The following is a 20,533-nucleotide window of genomic DNA, read 5'->3' as shown; positions in this document are numbered from 1 at the left end:
GGCAACAGACATGTATGTTGTCGGTACCAAGTGATGTTAAACATGAGGTAAACATTGTGTAAGAGTCACTATTATATTGAAACCAAGCTCATTAGGCATGCAGGCCACCAGCAGAACAGTAATGAACACAAATACACTTCCATGTATTTTTAAGGCAGAGAGTATTAAAGACTGCCAAACAGACAAAGATGCTGCATGTCCTGTGGAATTTCCTTCCCCCACCTCAACACACTTGACACATGGATTTGGAAGCAAGCAGCTGTGTCACATTGGCAGCAGCGATGAGAAACTAAAGGTCAGGAGTGAGGCGTCTTGTCCAGGTGTCTGCCACAGCCATGTAGACACAAAGGTACACCACACCAGTACTAATTCAGTATTAATTACCGTGATACCGATCTTAACACTGTATCCTTTGTTGCCAGATGTGCAGCTAGGTTCTCTCGAAAGTCATGGAGGTAATTGTATTGCTGAAAAAGCATAACCAGATTTGTAGTGAGTGCTCTATACTTTCAGAAAAGGCACTGCCTATCTTAAAAAGCTGTTTGATACCCCAGGATAAAAACTGCACCTTCTAGCCCGTTTATTTGTTCTTCTTGTGCTTACTCCAAATCCTCTGGAATTTTTCACCATCGGACACAGATTACGTGGATCCTGGCTTGGCTCCTGTGGTTCCTTATAAAGGGCACATGTGAGCTCAAGGGAATGCAAAACATGGTCCTTATAGGAGAGAGTTTCATGTCAGAATTCAAAGCTGCTTTATTTGGGTTACCAAGAGTTATTACTCTCTCCATAATGAGTCCATGATGCAGAATGCAGCCTTTAGCTAGTATGATGATGTACAACAGTTTGTGGTAAGCTCTTAGGTCAACTCATACATCATGTGGAATATTAAGAAGCAAGTGTTCAACATGAGATAAAAGTGTTGGTCAGCAGAGGCTAAAGGACAGATCATCCCCCCCAGGTGGCTGTGAGGGCTTCCAGTTGTAACATTTGCTCATATCCTTCCCTGCCTCTTCAACCAGGGATGCAAGCTGCTCCCCACCTGCCCCTTTGGTTTGAGGAAAATTGATTTTCAACAAGTAGTTTAAACAAGATTTGCCTTCCAGAGAGGCTTAGAGCTAACAAAGAGACAGTCTTTAGGCAACTTTCTCCTCAGAAACTAGTCTTGTAAACTTTTAAAATGTCAGCTCCTCTTTCCTGTACATAGAACTATTTTAAGACCATAACATCTTGGACTTCTATCAACAAAAATATGTACACAGAGTAGCTAAAAATCCCACCGAAAGAAGAAAAACCCTATTCTGCTTGGCAACTTAGGCCTCCCTCCACGTAGGTTTTAACACTAGTGCTAGGGATACTTCTTAAAAGGCAACTGCCAGTGTATCGATGTGATAGCTACAGAAGATGAACATGGCTAGCTTGGTTACAAAGACGGAACAAAACCAAGGCAGGAAAATCAAGCAATGTCCAAGTTGCAAGGAGCATGTGAGCAACAGAAAAAAAAGGACAATAGCTTAGTGAGTGGTGAGCAGGGATAAGGAGGAGAAAGCAACACTAGTGATGGTGGAGAGCAGGCAGGGAGAACAGCTGTTGAAGGCAGAACAAGACAGATTCAGCATGCAAGCAGAAATCTAGAAGCGGCTCAAACCCAAGAGAGCAGCAGGGGCACCAACTGTGGAGCTTCTCAGAAAGACACAGGGATCCCTTTGTGAAACAGGGAGGACTGTCCCTGCTCTCTACCCTTGTTTTGACACGTGCATTACCTGTTGTAGCCTTATTACCTTGATGGTCTGTATCGCCCCAGATCCTCTCAAGTTTCTGAGCCTGTCTATTACTTGCTGAGGTGCCAGCGTGTCCGAAAGCTGAAGCAGGAGACATGCAGCTACTGTAAGGGAAAAGTATAAACGTATATATGCTACACAGTACCACTTTTGCACAGTAATAGGTTTGCTCCATGAAAACCACTCTAGCAAAACTCAACCTTGTCATATCAGGGTCACAGGTCTGTTGGATCTTTTGCTGAATACTATTTGTTGGCACTGGCCCCATCTGCCTGCTGCTCCTGCCCAAGCCTGCAGGCTTTGGAAACAGGCAAAAACCTGCCCACTTTTCCCCACCCTGCCTTTCTAGCAGCGTTCAGGAGGCAAATTCTAAAGTCTTTCCACGAAGAAGTCCCAGTACACCCAGTTAATTCCCCTTTGTGTCTTCTGACCACATTTGCTTTTTTGGCAATGCCACCACCCCTTCTTTCTGGGGCACACACAGTAACTAATGCCCCTGAAAGCTTTAGGGGGGACATTGGGCTGAAGATGCAGAGGAATAGGTTCATCTCCTTTTCTTGAGGAGATGTTCAGGGAAGAGGGGAAAGTACAATCCCATCAGTCAGAGGAGACTAAAATCTGCAGTGAAAACAGAGATAGAGTCAGAAGGTAAGAGGGAACTTACTATCAGCCTCACTGAAAGACTGACCCTGCCTGACCCTCCATCCCCTCACCTATGCACTCAGGTCTATACCGTGACATACTTACTTCACTCATCACAAACAGTTTCTATACAGGCAGCTATGTTACTACCATTTGACAACACCATTCCCAAGAAACGGACGCAAATATATTTAACTAGCCTTCTACCTGTAGTGACAGTTTGCATTGTAACCACAGTTAAGCTTCAAGCAGAATTTGGCTCTTTTAGACAGTGCTGTCTCACGAAAACAGGTTTGTAGGATGGGTTAGTTAATCAGGCATTGAGAGGGAGAAGGCAACTGCTTACTGAGACATGAGCGTCCAAGGCCACCGTAACAGCTGAAAGAGAAGAGAACGTCTGAGTGTAACAAGCTGTAGTATGCTGCAACACCCAGAGCCCCCCTCAATACGTAAATATATGGACACAATTTCTTGCAAGAGGAGCAGCGGTACAAGAAAGTCAGAATAAGAATTTCTGTAGAAATACCTACAAGGCTATCCCCCATATATTCTTCAGACCTTCCTTAAGTAGTATCTTTCTAGAGAAACTGCAATTTTAAAGTTCCCCTTCGTTCATGGTTAATAGTCCCAAAGGCACTGGAGGACAGAAAACGGCATGAAGACTGACAATCTCAGTTTTCTTTAAATCCTACTCCAGATTCAGGCTGCTGTGACAGTTGTCACAGCAGGGTTCTGCATCAGCAGGAAGACAACAGTGGATGTCAGTGTGGGGAGCTGTCAGCAGGATCATTCAGGGAACACAGAACTTGGAAAGCTCTTCCCCTCTACCCTGAGCTCAGCTACAAGTGTCTGAAGAAATTACTTTAAACCAATCTCATGCAATTTAAGAGTGAATTTTGCACTGCTGGAACCCATTGAGCCCCTGATAAACAGCCCGGGGTGTGTTACCCTCTGACAACAGCTGCATTAGCTTACAACTCATATTGTATACCTGATATCCAACTAGGCTAGCAGCAAGGAGTCATATGGTGCCATTCAACACAGACTTTGAAGCGCTTGCTGGACAAAGCAAGGGGAAATGGGAGATTCAAATCTTACAAAGGACAAGTTAGGTCCAAAAGGGTGCCTGAGGAGAAACAAGCAGCTTTTCACAGCTTGAACTAACCCTAAAGAACACAATTGCCATTTGACAGGATTCTGTTTCAGCTCATCATATATCTAGAGAAGCTAGTATCTTTTACAGGAACATGGGGTGAAAGGGAAGCAACCAGAACCTACTGTATGATTGTTTTCCGGTTACTTTCCAGGCAGCTTCTGAGCTCTTCCAGAATTTTGCAGCACTTGGCAATGTCAGGAGCATCCCCGTCAAGAATAGGATAGTGGTGCACATAGATCCCATGCTGTTGGTAGGTGTCTATAAGGTTTGGTACTCGGTATTTTAAGAGCTCTCCTCTGGTACAAAGCACAAATATATCCTGGGTCCCATAGTTCTTTAGTTCTTCTGCCAACAGATTAAGACATTTGCAAATAAACAAAAGCCTATCAAGCTTAAGGATAAACAGATAAGCTACTTGGTACCGATTCTCTTGTTTAGTCTTTGAGGTTAAGACAATAGGAGGTAGCAATTTTGCTTTGAGCAGCATTTTCCTCTACTGAGTCTCTCCCACAGTTGCCCTCAGGTAAACCACGAGAGAAATTTTCTCAGTTCAGAGTGAGTCTCAAGACAAGCCTCACTAGAAAGCACATCAGCACTTAGAACAGCCTGTTAACTGCTGCCTGCTTAAGCATGATTCTGTCCCATCTCTGGCTGTGACTATGTCCAAATACCATGGGTTTTTGCTATTAGTCTCTGCTCTTCTAGTGTTTACAGACAAATACTCAGCACAAGTCTTTACATAATTTCATCTTTTCTATCCTAATCTCAGTTTTCTCTGGAAAGAGGAGATTACAAGTTTGTAATTTGTCTTGATCTTAGCTGCTTTGAAGATACCTTCTCCTGTACGTGACTTAGAAGACCTCATGGTTACTGTGAAAGTTATGCAGATGCCTGTATAGCTCCAGCCTGGAAATACACTGACTACTTATTCAGTATTTGAATACACAAGCCACAAAGAAAGCCGCACTGCACACTCGAAAGTGATATCTAGTACCCATAACGCTGACTGTGCTAAGCTATTTGCTGCATCTTCAAGCACAGTATTACCAAAACTCAGAAAGACATTGCTGTCAGACATACTCCCAGCAAGATTTTGTAAAGAACTGCCCTGCATTCTAACATCATGGCATGCACATGGACAATTATAGCATCCATTGTAAAAGTATGAATAAAACACCACTATTTTAGATACCTGGCGTCTGGATCCTTATGCCCAGATTTGATAAACAGCAACTCCAGTAGTCTTCCAAGACAAAGTAAACCCCTAGCTTCTCAGTAATGTATGCTTTCAGTTTACCTGCACATTGTTCTTGCCCATTACATGAAAACAAGAGGCACTTATACACTGGCCAGAAGACTCACCTATATCTTTCTGAAGATTTCTTCTAACATCCTTAAACCTGCAACCTAGAAGAAATTATGAATAACAATTACCACTCCAGGTAAGTGACATTTATGGAATGGCTGCTACAGCTGATGAATAGAGCACAGACAACCTCCCCCCAAAACCAAAGCTAGCAACAAAGCCACACCCCAAATAAAACAGTTCTTATTTTTGCAAATAGATCACTAGCGCAGAAGACAGTTTAAACACCATTATCTGCTTAATACTGTAATGTAATAGGATTAAAAAAAATCTGCCCAAGGTTTTAAGCTGCTGTGCATTTTGCAGATGAAAAGTTTTGGATATTATAAATCAGGATACAGCTTAGAAAAAACCCACAAACCAAGAAAATCCAACAAATAAAAGGGCTGGATAGAGATCACTTAATACTTGTCTGGTTGATGAGTGGGAAAGGAAGTTCCCTCTTCTGTAATACTCAGCACAAATCACATTAAAAGTCCTCCTTACCATTCAATCTTCAGCATATCGCCACTTCCATTTTTTCCTCTTATCATGCTACCAAGGCATTTTTGCAGCCCCTACAGAATACTGCTCTGTGATATTCACAGCTATTGTTTGGTTTGTGAGATGTAATTGCTTAAAATATTTGCACTGTGTCCTCCCTCTGTCTCCCCTCCTTCACTCACAGCCCCATAGGCACACAATCTACACCTGCCCTGACAACAGTCAGGATTCTGCATATCCTGAAACACCTTTTGAAAGCATGACAGCAGAATCCTGCAGACCAAGAGCTGTATCGGCAGGGCTACCACTGGAGGGTAGCATCTGAAGACTAAACAGCTATTACAAGAACAGCTCAGGTAGCTAAAACCACAAAATGCAGCTATTTTGTTGCATACATATGTTAACTGGCGTTCAAGTGATAGTGGGATTTTCATCAGCACTGGCCATCATCCACTTCAAGATGCCTTAAATCCAAATATTATTCAACACTTGATTTTTTAGTTCTTTAGTGTAGTATTAGTCCCAAGCTTGTATTTCTCAGAGTTGGCTAATGAAAATCAAGTAACTGTTTTAAATGAAGTAGGCAAAGTTCACCAGCAGTTCCATCTCTTTTGTGACCAAAGGAGATTCACCATGGCTGCAGTTTTGGTAGTTAAAAAGACAGAGAAAGCTTATATGTTTATTTTTATACCATGGCCATGGTAGTGCAACCCAGATGCTAAGGGAGAGCAGTACAGGACTGTCAGCACAGTGAGTGAGTATAATCTGAGCCCAATATATCTTATAAAGGAATTATTTGTTAAAGCAGTCTGGTTTCAGTTATGTTGTTGCTTGTTATAAATAGTAAGCCCGGCTAAAGAGCCAAATATTTTAACTGACAATGGAAGATGGCCACTGTTTTCTTACCACTATGCCATATGATCTTGCGTTAGGATATTCTCTACATTAGCTTTGGTATTTCCAAAACAATTATTCCAGTGGTAGATTACAAAACAAGCCACCCCACCCAGTAAATGGAACACAGAATTTTGGGGTACAAGATGTTACCTCTCTTCAGCTCCAAACATGCCTGTAAATTTCAGTGAACGCTTCTTACCTGGAAGGGAACATAATCCCAGGGACTCAGAAGAGTAGAAAGGAGACAAAGACAACCTACCAGGAAATAAAAAGTATAATTAAAAAATCAGAACAGAATATTTTGATTATTCAAATAGAGATAACTCACTGCTAGACATTCCTTTTCTGTGGGATCGTGAGAAGAGTTACCTGCCTATAATTCAGTTTTAAGAATAAACCTTAAGTATTCAAGTGTTATTGCTACAACATCAGGCAAGGGAATCACACGTTTGGTGGTGTACTTCATCACACGCCCCTGCCCAAGAGGGGGACGGAAAGTGTTGACAAGTCCCCACCCGAGCACCGAGACGCTCGGGTTAGCACAACCAACAGTGACTAGGTAAAAGCTTTCAAAAGCAGACCTGGCCCCACATCCACTGACGGTTCACCAGCACCAACGTAATCCCTTTTCAGGGGCACCTGTCAGGCCCACCACAACCTCTGTCCTCGCTCTGGCAGGTCACCAGGGCTCCGGCACGGCTTCCCTTCAGGGCAAAAAAAAGTCCCGTTTCACAGGAGAGGGATTTAATGCAAACTCCCCTGTAGATTCTGAGGGAAAAGACGCCCGGGTCGCGTCTCACCAGGAGATGGGGAACGGCCTCGGGTCCTCCTCCTCGGCGGCTTCTTCGTCAGAGGAGTCGAAGTCACCCGCTTGCATCGCGGAGGGCTGCGGCGGGAGAAGAGCGAAGAACTCACCTGGGGGCCGGAGCCCGCCCTGCCCCCTCAGCTGAGGAGGTCCCGATCCCGATCCCGGTCCCGGTCCCGGTCCCGGTCCCCGTCCCGGTCCCGGTCCCGGTCCCGGTCCCCGTCCCCGTCCCTCACCGGCTTCACCATGGCGCTGCTCCGCGACCGCCGACGGTTTGAACTGTACCCGCCCATCCGGGTCACCTCATTGGTCGAACCCTTCCCTTCTTTCGTCCAATGGGAAGCTGCCTCCCGCCGGATGCGTAAAAAGCCAAGCCGCTTTCCTTACGGCTTCACGAGAGGAGCATTCTGATTGGTGAGCAGCGAAGGAGAGGCGGTTTTTTTTAAAAAAAAAAAAAAAAAAAAAAAAAAAGCCGGCGGCGGTGATCTTTGCGCTGATTGGCTGAGGCGGTGAGGCGGGAAGGGGCTGTGTCTCGAGCCCCGGGTGGCCGTTGGGGGTGGGGCGCTGTGAGGGCTCTGTCAGGGGCCGGGCGGCTGTGCCGGCAGCTACCCCTGCCCTTAATTCCTTTTTAGAGCCGGCTTCGCATTTCTGACTGAAAAAGGGATGGAAGTACGCTTTCACTGGCTTATTATACATTGCTTCCAAATTGCCCCAGCCCTTCCCATCTGGGATGCTGCTCCTGAGGTAAATGATGGAATGGTTTGGGTTGGAAGGGACCTGAAAGATCATCTAGTTCCAACCCCCCTACTGCAGGCAGGGACATCTTCAGCTAGACCAGGTTGCTCAAAGTTCCATCGAACCCGGCCTTGAACACTTCCAGGGATGGGGCATTGTCGCGAATAAGTGGTTTGGACTGCTTAAAGAATCACCGTCAAAGGTATTAGCAAAAGTGATTTAATAGGAGTTTGTAACGTGTAGAACTACGTTGTGAAGGAGCCAGGCACAAACAGTGATTTTTGGTGTCAGTGTGGAGGATAGCGTCATGGAGACTTTCAAAGATGTTGTTTGAAGTCAAAAGTATGGCTGTGTACAAATTCCTTAAGTGGTTTGAGTTTGGTGGGATTCCCGGTAGGGCCAGTGCAAGATCTCCAGGTGTGGAGATTTTAGATTTTAGTTCTACATTAGAAACATTAGTTCCACAGCTGGAGGTTTTAATGAAACCTGCCTGAGAAGGATTGTAGAAGCAAATTGCTTAGTACCACAGGATTTAGGGTAAGTTCAGGGAATGAAGAAACAGATGATGAGAGGATCAAGGAGAAAACCAGTTTATTAAAACCCGGAATATGATAGCAGATGTACAAAAATTACATTACTGAGCATAATGGAGAATTAAAACAATGCAGATGTTGCCGACTAAGATGAGAAATGGAAAGAAATACAGCCTAAGAATTGAGGCAACATGAGGACACCCAGCCACTGTAGCTGCAAACATCGTTTTATTAACTCCTATAGCCCCTACTTGAAGGAACAGGTGTGTTGTTTGCTTCTGTTCACCATCTTGTTAGCTCTGGTCCCCTTGGAGATTATGTGCAACACTCATACTGTCTGATATAGATGTGAAATTTGCCATATTTTTTTCCCCCATGATTGATTTTACCTATTCATGTGAAAGGTATTGCAGATTTTAACTCTAAGGATTATATCTTTATGGAAGCAGTGACATAAGACTGATAAATACAAAAAAATAACAACAATGATAACGCTCCTTGTTGTTCTTTGAAAAGATCAAAGGAATTCTCTGGAGCTTGGGTGCCTTCACGTGGTAGAAATAATTTTATTACATGGAATCTAAAATGGTGATAACAGCTGGTAATGCCAAGGGATCTGCAAAATGTGAGGCTAGAGCTTGGTCTGTTGTGGCGGAAATGAATAGGTATAGTATATAAGTGTGAAATCTGAAGTAAATGTAGGGAAGAGGTTGGAAAAAAACCCCAAACCAAACCTGAGGAGGTCCTGTGAGGTTCCTTCTTACCCCAGGCATCTTGCAGCATTAAATGACAAATACTATGTTTATTAGCTGACTACCTGCTATGGTTGTCTGCTTATTTCTTAAATTGAGCTGTTGCCCAGCACATCAAATTGTAATGTGCTAAAGCTTCTAGATCAGCTTGGCTGTGATGTATTTTATAGGAAAGACTAACAGGAGTTGGTCTGCAAGAAATTGTCCTTTTGGCATATAAAAAGGAACACATCAACATCAAGGCTTTACCTTCTGGAAATTTTTGTCAGTTTATAGATTGAAGGTCTGTGCAAAGTGAAGAAAAATAGCCATGAGCATGGGCTGAAATACATAGTTTGGAAGATTTATTTCATTGGTGAGAGAGGGTTATGAAGAAGGTATGATTTAACCAGAATTTTAATTGGGCTTTTAGATAAATGGTTGGGCCAGGAACTGCTGTCTACAAATACCTAATGGGAGGGTCTAAAAAAGGCAGAGCCAGACTCTTCTTAGAGATGCGTAGCAGAAAAAGAAGAGACAATGGACAAAAGTGAGAATATGGGAAGTCTCTACTTCATATAAGAATTGCTTACAGCGAGTGTTGACAACAACAATCAATAAAAATATGGGTGGTAAGTTTGTGCTTACATGGTAGCTGCTTGCGGTTATGGTTTTTTGGTTGGCTTTTTTTGTTGTCGTTGAGAGAGAGAGATAATAACGCTTATGTTACGTGACGTAAGACACTTATGCCTCTAATACAATAATAAATACCCTCCCAGAGACACTAAAAATAATTTACAGTGAGGGGGGTCAAACAGCAAGATTTTCCAAGCAGCCCGATGTCCCAGGCTTTAAATACATGTATGTAGAATGGGTTTGTGGTCTGGCAGCAAAATCTGTATACAAAATTTGTAATGTAAGAAAATGGTGTATGAAAACCCAGACAGGTCTAGTGGGTTAGCTAAGAATTTTCTCATGGACCCGATTGTGACTCCTGTGAAAGCAATCCTCTACAAACCTATCTGGGTTCCAGGTCATTTTTATTTCTCATTTCTCAGCAAACAGTCAAGCTCCTGAGAGCCCAGCTGGCTTTTGAATGTTACTCTGGTTACGCCTGGCTCTTGTGTCTGTGTACACCAAACCAAAGACAAAGGGAAGATCTTTATACCATGAGTTATAGCTTGTCGTAGCGGTAAAGTGTTAAAATTCTGATTGCCAGACAAATACAGTTAAGCCTAACCTGGTTTTGCTGTCCTTGGGTCAGGGGAAGAGCCCTCATCCCTGGGGACTGTGGAGTGGTTCATATATGTAGTATCTTCTATCTGCTATTCTACACTCAGGTTTCCTGGACAAAATAAATAATTGATTTACTTCAGGTAAAAGCCTAGGAGCAAACTAGTGTGTACGCAGTGGAGACACCCAGGGACTAGTGTGAAAGGAGGAGTGAAGGAACTTGATGATATATAGTCTCAGCATGTATCTCATTCAAACATAAACCTTTAACAAACAAGCTATGTTCTTTTCCTGCAAGGAGCCAAAATGAGATCTGAAATGTCAAAACCATCAAAATAATTTTAAGGTCATTGGTAACTGATTATTCCAAACAACCATATGTAATGCCAAAGACTTGTTAGTCACCTCTCATTTCATATCTCAGTTTCTGGAAGTTGCGTTTTAGTAAGACTAATTAATATATGTAGTGTTCCAAGAGATACACTGTAATGTCTTTGGGAGCACTCCACTGGTGATATCACCAGAAGATCCCACAGGGCATCATTTCAATTTTTGAGATTGTTGTTTTTGGAGGGAAAAAATAATAGGTGGAACAGAGTTTCAACATTTTCAAGCATCTTCTCTTCCCCCCCCTTCACTTTAAATTGTATGTTTGTGGAAAACTGAACCACTACATTATAAGCTTTACATTGCACCTCACAATGAGGATATGAATGGAAAATTCTTGTTACGTGAGATGAAATTGTGTAATGTTTGGAGAAACAGTTCTAACTTGAGACACAAAAGAAAACTTTAGAATTGCAAGCACAATTTTGGGAGATTCTGTGTATTTTCCACATCATTACTTAGATCTTCAGCTACGCTTGAGTTTGTTTTGTTAGGGTTTTTTTCTAAAACTGTGCCAATAAAACACGGACAGAAATATTTGTGAATGGTGATTGTCTGCTCCAAGCCAAAGTGTTTGCTGAAGGCAGATTCTTTGCAAGGTGTGTTATTTCAGAACAACAAGGAACTGCTCTCGTACTCCAAATTTTTTGAGGGAACTTTTTTTTTTTTCATGTGCATGTGGGTTTTCATTGCTTTCCATCACAACCCAAATACATTTGTGGCAGACAGCTTCCTGGAAACATAAAGCTCATGGATTGGCTGTCTTTTCTGTCAATAAGGCTTCAGAACTGTAATTTCTCTGTAGCTCTGAACAAAACCACCCTGCCTACTGAGAACAGCTGTTGACTTGCAGAGTGACTTACTTGAGAATATAGTCTTATATGCTGCTGCTGCTGCCATAGAACTGGATTTATGGACTGTTTTGCCAGGATAGTACCATGGAGTTAAGAGTTGAAAGAAAGACAGAGGGGCTTAAGCTCTGTCTAGCCCTATAAATCCATTTGTCTATTGAATTAAAACCAGAACTGAGATTTGGCCCTAAAGCTGGTGATGAAAACCAGTGTTGTAGGTAAATAAAGTAGTATTCTGTGCAGTATTGTAATGGTTACTGGCAATTGTTAGTGGAGATGAACTTCTACATTTCTAGGCAGGGTGCAGCCCTGCTTTTATTAAGACTAATGACATAAGTGTCACTGGGATCGGGATATTTTGACTTGCAGTCTTCAACAAATCCCTGTTTATTCTGGATTGAAATGTGAAGCCTTTAATAGCTACAAAGAAGGTCTAGTGCTTTTTGGAGTTAAGAATTGTGCCATCCTGTGCAGTTGACATGAGATGGTCCATGTTTCTTGTCTGCCCTTCTTTCATCACAGTTTTCTCATTTTTATATATGTATTTTTATTATTTTTTCTGTTTGTGTTAAATACACAGAAGTTATACCTAATGTGGTAAAGAAAGTCTCTGTATTGGTACTTTTTGTTTTGTTTGTTTCTGTGACTTGTTCTTTCTACAGTGGTCTGTATTTAAAAGCAAGATTTTCCCTACTGTGTGATTCCTTTTGTATTTCAGAAATTACTCCATTAAATGGAGTAAAAACAAAAAATGTTTTTAACTTAGTTTTTAGCACAGTGTGGTTTGATTATAACTTGTCTATATGAGCCCTGCCAGAATACAAGTAATAATCACAGTTCATGGCAACAATACAGCAGATGCGACTGCAACAGTTGTGTCTTACTGCTCCAAAGCAGGTCATTTGTGGATATCTGTATTGCACTGTTTATGCAGCAGCATACTTGCATGTGCAGTTACTTGATTTACAAGGGATAAAGTCATATTTGCAACAAATACGATGTTGCCTGTTGAGCTGAGCATCAAAAGTCAGTCATTGGCTTGACATATGATATGAGTAATTTTTATTCCAAGTTATATGTGGCCATATAGAACTTGTTCTTTTCCTCATGGGACCGACTTGTTCTTTATTATCATATCCCTTAATGTCTAACAATAATCACTGTAAAACTTTTGAAGGGTGGACGTTCTGTTTGCAAGCAAAATGATTTGGATTCTTATCAAAATTTTTTTTCTGTATTTGTGGTTTTCAATGAATGTGAACTTTCAAAGCAACAATCAAAACAGGGCATGGCAGTAACAGTAGGAAAGAAGGGAAGTGTGAAAGAGCAAAAAGAACTTGGAAGGCCAAGTCTTCAACTGATAAGGTTGCCACATTTGGTGGCTGTCCTGGTTTACACTAACTGGAGATCATACTCTCCCTTGGAAACATTATTTCTATTTCCTTTTATCAGCTTCGTAGGTAATTTGTTCCTATTTAATATCGATCCAGCTAATATAAAATTGGACTTTTAAAATGTATACTTCCTTTATGGTAACAAAGATGAAATGGAAAATATTGTATGTAGGTGAATTTGTTCTTTTTCATTGCACTTACCAAATTGCTCATAGGAAGGCTAGAGTGGGGCTAGGGCTTGTGTGTGTTTCTGGCTTGCTCTTCCAGACATTGTCTTTTCAATAATATTAAATATTTGGTCTATGACAGCACAGGTTTTAGCAGTAGAGATGATATCAAGTCCCAAACAGACAGCTGAATTATTACTTCAGTCATTGTGAAAACAGCAGGAGGTGAAGTTTTGAGTGAGTGCCTGTGAAATAATTTCATGAACCATAATGAAGGTAAAGGAACTAAACCAAATATTTAATAAATGGACATATGTTTAAATTATGTTTAAAGCTTGATAGTCCAGGAAAGTTTTTGAAGGTTCTGGCATAGTGAATCTTTTTTTTTTTTTTCCGTTTACATGCTAGTCAATGGAAATATTATCAGAGCACAGGGCTGAATAAATTTACATGTTTTCTTTCTCAATTTTTCCTGTTTTTCAGAGAGTTGTAGTGAAAATTAGCTACAATCTCATCAATTGGGGTGACTTATGAGATACTTAAACATTCATAGTCCAGATTTTTCAGCCCAAGGAATGGTTCTAAGCTATCAAAATGTAACTTGGAGTAGAAAAGTGCGATATTAACAATAGTTACTTCCCGCAAGCCATAAAACCTGATTTCAAGGTACTCACGCTGGGAGGGCAGGAATGAAGGGGGGATGTTGTTGAAGTCAGTGCCAGGGATTAGTATCTGTATCTTCAGGTGACTAAAATATATTGCTGTCTCTTGCTCTTTGTGTCTGTGGATATGTGTAGTGACTGTAAGAAACAGGGGTTAAAGCATTGGATGCAAAGTCAGAGGATTCTTTCTTTTCTTAGTTCTGTAGTCATTCATCTTAGCCTGTTCCCTTAAACCGTATGTTGCAAAGAAGAGTTTGCCCTGAGAATGTTAGTGGATAGAAGTTACTGGACTGGGTCCAAAAATAAAAATGCAATTTTTTGAAAAATAAAGTAGAAAGCAATTTTATTTTGAAGATTTTGAAATGCATCTGGTTTTTTCCATTCACTCATCTTAAGTTGTTAGTGAAAAAAATAGTCAGAAGTGTTCCCTGAATAGTTTGGGAAATTTCTTCAGTTAATTAAAAATTGGAGTTTGATCAAAAAGAAGTTAGGTTGCCCAGCTGGCCCAGTAAGATTTGTCAGAAGTAGGAAGTCCTTTTTGGCTCCTGAATCTTACTTTTATATTTGGGAATCTAAGAGCAATAGGGTTATCAAATTATCTCATTAAAGCTCCTGTATAACACAAGCTAATGAATTTCACTGAGCCACCTCCATAGTATTGTTAAAGATTGTAAATAGGCAAAAAGATGGCAGTGATCAGGAGCTGAATTTGGGTGGTGATGGCAGAGAGATCAAAGTGCCATACAAGCCAGAAGCTTGTGCAATGGAAGGAAAATGACTGGATGAATTATACCTACACACTGCCAGCAGGTATGTCATTTGTTTTGCTGGGTGTCTACTCATTTCACTTCAGAGAGAATCATCCTGGCTCAAAATGTGGTGATTGCAATATCCGTAAGCAAACCGCATCACCCAAGCACTTCGTCCAGCCTGTCTGAAGTTCCATCTCCAGCTGTGTCCAATGCTTTATGAAAGCATTGATATTAGCTCAATAGTAAACTTCTGGGGAGGCAGGTTTTGCAATCTCCTAGTTATATTTTTTTTTAAACCCAAATCCTATACACAGTAATTTGCAATTCACTTGGAATGTATTTAGTCCTTCCCCTCAGCATGAAGCTGGGTTTCAGTGCAACTCACATTTTTTTAACTAGGCTTAGGTTTGATTAGCAGTTAGATAGAAAAGACTGCAGGAAAACTCAGCAAAATTTACCTGGAAGTGTCATCTTCCAGGTCCCATGGTGCAGGCTTCACGGAGTCTATGTAGTAAGGAAATATCTGAAGAACAAGAACAACAAAAGAAAAAAGATGGATTACTTAAGCAGTATAGAACACTATTGGAAGTTAATAGACATCCATCAAAGGTGCTGTCATATTTAGATTAAAGGAATAAAAAACCCAAGTTAAATGTAAGGTGATAGTGACACAGCTAAAAAGATTTTGAGGATCTAACTCCCTGGAGATAGAAAACTACTAATATGCTTTTTCCAGTCATATTGGAAGCAGAACCTGCCAGGGAATTTTTATGGCCTATTGACAGTGGTGTAAGAGGAATCCTTAATGAAGATAAGGTTGCAGTTGAAGATTAAATGAATTATTTGAATCAATGTTCTTCACAGAGTAGTTTAGGGATCTTCCAAGACTACAGTCTTTCTTTACTCAAGATGTCTCTGAGGAACTGCCTCAAATTATAGTGTCAGTAGAAGAGTTGTTTTTTTAAAAAAAAGGAAACCACCAACACAATGAAAATGAAGAATAAATGGCTAGCAGCAGCAGGTGTTCATTCACTCAAGAATTTCAAAGGCATCGGATAATGAGGTCACCGAACTGCTCTGGTATGCTGCTCCTTTCTCTCTTGAAATGGAATTGAGATCACTGGGATGGCAGGTGACAAACACTAAGCCTGCTTTTAGAAGAGTACTAACAAGGATCCAAGAGACTTATGTGGGCCTGACTGCCATATTAAATTGGTTGAAGCTATAATAAAAATAGAAATAATAGGCACTTGGGTAAGTAAGCTATAATGGCAAAGAGTAAACACTGCTTTTATAGAGGGAAATCAGGCCTCAAAGATCTGTTAATAGTTTTTTGAAAGAATCAAGAAATTGCACTCTTTTGATGCAATTCTGTTGGTTACAAGAATGGTTTTGACCTAGTCCCATTGTTGGCTTAATGTGTCTTCTCATTCCACCATATGATTTTGGATTTATGGGCTTATTGTTTGTAAGCAAGTTTAGAGCACTTAAGGTAAAGACACTTTGCGATATTTGATACTTATTTAAGGATGTTATCCTATTGAGCAATCCATATCATTTCATACGAGTCTGGAACGCACTGAATACCAGCTTGGGGAAAAGCAAGGCCTATGTGCAGCAAAGGGCAAGCGTACCATGCAAATGATCCTACATCAACTTCCCTGCGCTCGAGGGAGTTGCGTACCAATTTCAGAGAGAGGAGAGGATGTGTAAATAATCTTCCTCTCGTCCTTAGCAGCATCTTGCCGTGGAGTTATTGCTCTGCAGTCACTGAGTTCACTCAGCGGTATGCTTGTGAGGGAGGGAACAATTCCCAGGCTGCGAAGCCACCAAGGTTTGCAAAGCATCTCTGGGCCAGCAGCTTCACATCTCAGTTGTGTAAAGACTTCATACAGGTAAGGATGATACTCCCTAGTTTTACTTTCTCCTAAGCAGTAGAGGGCGATCTTGTCTTAAAAATTTAGATTTTACACCTATCAATGCCTTGCCTTTACAAATTGTGGCCGAAAGAATGAAGGTTTTTATCTCCTGAAACATATAGGATCAGATGTCTGTATTATTCTCTGTAAATGTTACCTTTGTTAAAGATACTTGCAGTATCTATCAGGTTTTATGCCACACAGCAACATTTCTCTATTAAAGTGAGAATTACTGAAGTAAAACCATTATAATACTAATGGAGCAAATAATAGAATCAACTGTGCAAGAACACTGTAAAAGTCTGCCGTAATTGAGTAATACCCAAGAAGTATTCTGGTATTAACATTTTTCTTCATCTTAGGATAAAAAAATATTGAAACATTTTGATTCATGAAATGTAGATAAAGCTGATAATTATTATTTGATTTAGTGTGTGACATGAAAATCAGGGAAACAACATTCTAAACATATTTTGTAAACATTTCTGTATGGAGAGTGTCTGCCCTTTATCTGTATACATGGAGATGGCTGACTGCAAATTGAGGTGTTAAGCCAGCCTCTAGTATTCAGGTGGGTATTTCTGTTTACACAGGCTATTCTTATGAGCATGGACAGTCTGCATGAGTAACAGCTAAGAGATTAATGCTTAAGTTACTCAGACGAAAAAAAAATGAAGCATGTGACTGGGTAGAGAGTTGTTCTTCTGAATATTTTTTTGGTGGTAGAGGTTTTATATTTGTGTATAACATTTTGTATTCCTAACATGTCACCTGGAGACCAGTATGTTAAGCATTTGGCCACTATGAAGGAGCATGACTGAACTGTTGTAGATGGCCTGTCTTGATAAACTTCTTTATCAATTAATCTGTTGCAAATACCCTTAGTCTTCCAACTGGGTTTTCCTCTCACAGCCCTGCAATAGTTCCCTATGGCTCCAGGATGGAACAATCCTGGGCAGTAAAGAGATTGAGATAATGACAGTCCATGGTGACAGCAGGGCTGGCAGAGCCAGCCTGGGGGAAGACAGACACATACTTGCCAATAGAAATACCTCCATCCTTTGGGAATTGTAGCTTGGGAATCAAAGCTGACCTCATAGACAAGAATGATGGAGAACAAGCTTTTGATTTATGACTAGATGAAGCTCAAAGTCTGCCCTTCTGATCCTTCTTTACAACACACCTTTTGTATTTTATATGAGCTCTTTCACTTTATTCTCAGAATGTTATCTCTTGGGGTATCATTTTTAAGTCTTTCAGTGTCGTAAGAGTTCACTCATCTCCTTCATAGCAGGTTTTTTTAAATGAAGCTAAAATCCCTTTTTAGTATCACAAATAAACTGTCATTTATATTTAACATGACTGATCAGCTGCTTTGCTTCCCCCCCTCTCCCCCCCCAGGTTCTTCTGAAAGCTAAAACCATTTTTGCTTTCTAGACTGCATGCTCACCTAGGAAATCTCATTTGCATTCACTGGTGCCTTCATTACCTCAAGTACTTATTTGCACTTGTATATGAAAAAATCGCACTTTTAATACTGAAATTTATGGATCAGGTCCTTAGTAAGGTGCTGACCTCTGCTGACTTCATGTATGAAGCTATGCTGCTTTTCACCACCAATCTCTAATGAAGGCATCCACTATAATGATTGAAACAATATGTCCTTCTGCTAGGAAGTCTACTATCTGCTACCTGGTCACTGTGCTTTATAGGTCTTAAGCAAAATTGTGAGCTCTCTGAAAGTGTTAAAAATACGAATCGGGGTCTAAATCTTCTTATCTTGTTCTTGTCCAAGTTATCCATTGTTCATATTTTCCTAATCTTTGCTGTGTCCTCTGTGACAAGCCATAGAAAGGGCATAAAAAGCGTTTACAGTGGTGTCATTTATAAATGGAAAGGACTATGACAGCATAAGATCAAGGGCAGCTTTCTGAAAAGGAATGTTTCTGTGCATCAGCTCTGTGGTATCTGTGTTTAGGGTGTTTGTATTTCTATATATCTGTCAGTCTGTCTGTCATCTGCCTGCCTGTCTTCCTGACTTATATGACTGTTGATAAATATGCTCCATTGGTGATTAAAAGGAAGTGACCTCATAAGTTTGTCTTTTCAACCACAAAGGTTTGGTTGTAACGTGACATTCCATCCTATTACTCTGGTTTACACCAAATTCAACAACTTGTGGCCTGCAGATACTCAGTATAAAGAGCAGAAAGGGACTGACCTTGACAACCTCATTTCTCATTCCTTTCTTGTTATAGGTAATATAGCTGAAAATGTGGTTTTAATTATAGTACTAATGAAAACTGAAAATCCAGACAGACACTTGACAAACTCTGGTACGCTTTATATTACATTTGTGCTAACTACAAAGTATCCAGCTGGGTGTAACATTATATCTCTTTTCCTTGAGCATCCGCCTGACTTAAGCTGTATAATTAATGTGTACTTTGGCTGGAGGTCAGCTTACAGTTGGTTTTTTAGAATTTTTACATTTTTTAAGATGTTGTAATGAAATGAATATGTTTATTACCTCTGTGCCTGCATTCCCCAGGGGGAGTTAATACCTGTGGAGGAGAACTGGCTGGGACAACTTGAATAAAATGCTTCTGCCAGCTGAGTCCGGTGCATCAGAAGTCTGTTTTGAAAAGTAGGTGTAAGAAATAGAATCAAAGAATGTAATGTCCACAGATGTGTTTAACTTTGATTCACCTCCTTTGTATGGTTTGTTGATTTTAAGTTATGACACTGATACACAATTGCCCGAAGTAGAATTTGTGAAGGGATTTCTTTATTTCTTTTCTTTTTTCTTTGGAAAGGATTTTGTTTTCAGAACTCACCAATGAGAAACTGATGTTCTCAGCTAGAGCCAAAAGCACTAAAAGCAGGTTCCCTGCCAAGCCCCACCAGTGCACCTTCATCCTGACCTGTCTTAACTCTGCTATTCCAGTTGGGCATCTGACTGCACTAGCATGTGTATGTAATAGTGTTAAATTAAATACTGGTTTTCATGATACAGACAAATGCTCTCTTGGGACCAGACTGAAATTAGCTTTGAAGGAATTTTATTGTGATGTAAGGCAACATTGAAATTGGGTTGCAAATGATAAAAATCTGAAGACTTGCATTACACTGCTGTTTTCAAGGACCTGCTGTGGAATCTGAAATTTTTCTTAAAAAAAAAATTACTGTGATTCTTATGCCAAACTTCCAAAAAAAAATTCCTGACATAAAAGGAAATGGCTGCAGTACAGCCACATTCACAGTGGGGGCCACAAGGTGTTACTTTTAGAAATGAATGCATAATGATTTTCAAATGACCTTTTCTGGCATGTTTGTATGGCTATTCATGTGGTTTGATGTTTTGAGCGAATGCACAAAGAGCCTATCTACATAGCCTATCTGCAGCTGCGCATTAAACTTGTTTGCTGATACAGATGATCTGAGGAAAGTTTGATTTTTCTCTAATAGCCTTGAATCGTTTCTGCTTTTTCTTTTTGTGATTACAAAGCCAAACATGGATGTAAAAAACCCCAGTTTCTTCTGAAAATTTATTCATGAGTAGCTTCGCTAATGTGTAACTAATTTTTGGAAAACAAACTGAGTTCAACCAATCAGAAGTTCTCCCCAAAACAGTATAGCTAACAGTTGATTTTTTTTTAAAATTGCATTTCTAAAAATGATTGGTGGGCAGAGTTCCTTAAAGGCTATACCTTGTCCTTGAAGATATTTTGGAAAATATGATGCTGAAGTGATACATTCCCTTTGTTCAAAGAAGGGTATAGATTTTGGAAATAACAATCTTCTTATACATTTGTATTCTAGAAACATTGAGAAACCTTGCCCGAATTCAAGCTCTGTAGCACCAAACGCTATACTGTCATGCACAGTAAGAGATAGCCTTTGTTCCAAGGGCCTGCAATCTGAAGAGACACCATAGGCAAATCCTAGCCCCTGTTTCTACCACAGCTGCTTAAGTGGTTTTCATAGTGTCTCATGAGTGCCCATTTGGCATGAGGGAGATGCATCAGCATCAATTAAA

At 40.5% G+C, this 20,533-nt stretch overlaps 1 protein-coding gene across 1 annotated transcript; it reads right to left on the bottom strand.

Annotated features, from left to right (window-relative positions):
- Window positions 1-54: 54 nt before the first annotated feature.
- On the bottom strand, window positions 55-7,850 carry CDKN3 (cyclin dependent kinase inhibitor 3). The gene is made up of 8 exons (XM_069783099.1): window positions 7,367-7,850; window positions 7,126-7,211; window positions 6,525-6,580; window positions 4,942-4,986; window positions 3,702-3,924; window positions 2,770-2,801; window positions 1,782-1,885; window positions 55-467 (listed from the first exon to the last, which is right to left on the bottom strand). Exons 1-8 carry the CDS (start codon window positions 7,421-7,423, stop codon window positions 381-383), a joined length of 690 nt encoding a protein of 229 aa, XP_069639200.1. The 5' UTR covers window positions 7,424-7,850; the 3' UTR covers window positions 55-380.
- Window positions 7,851-20,533: the final 12,683 nt, after the last annotated feature.

The sequence above is a fragment of the Haliaeetus albicilla genome, chromosome 5 (genome assembly GCF_947461875.1).
Source record: "Haliaeetus albicilla chromosome 5, bHalAlb1.1, whole genome shotgun sequence".
Classification (NCBI taxonomy): domain Eukaryota; kingdom Metazoa; phylum Chordata; class Aves; order Accipitriformes; family Accipitridae; genus Haliaeetus; species Haliaeetus albicilla.
The sequence above is the reverse complement of the archived record's forward strand: the minus strand, read 5'-3'. Positions and strand labels throughout refer to the sequence as shown.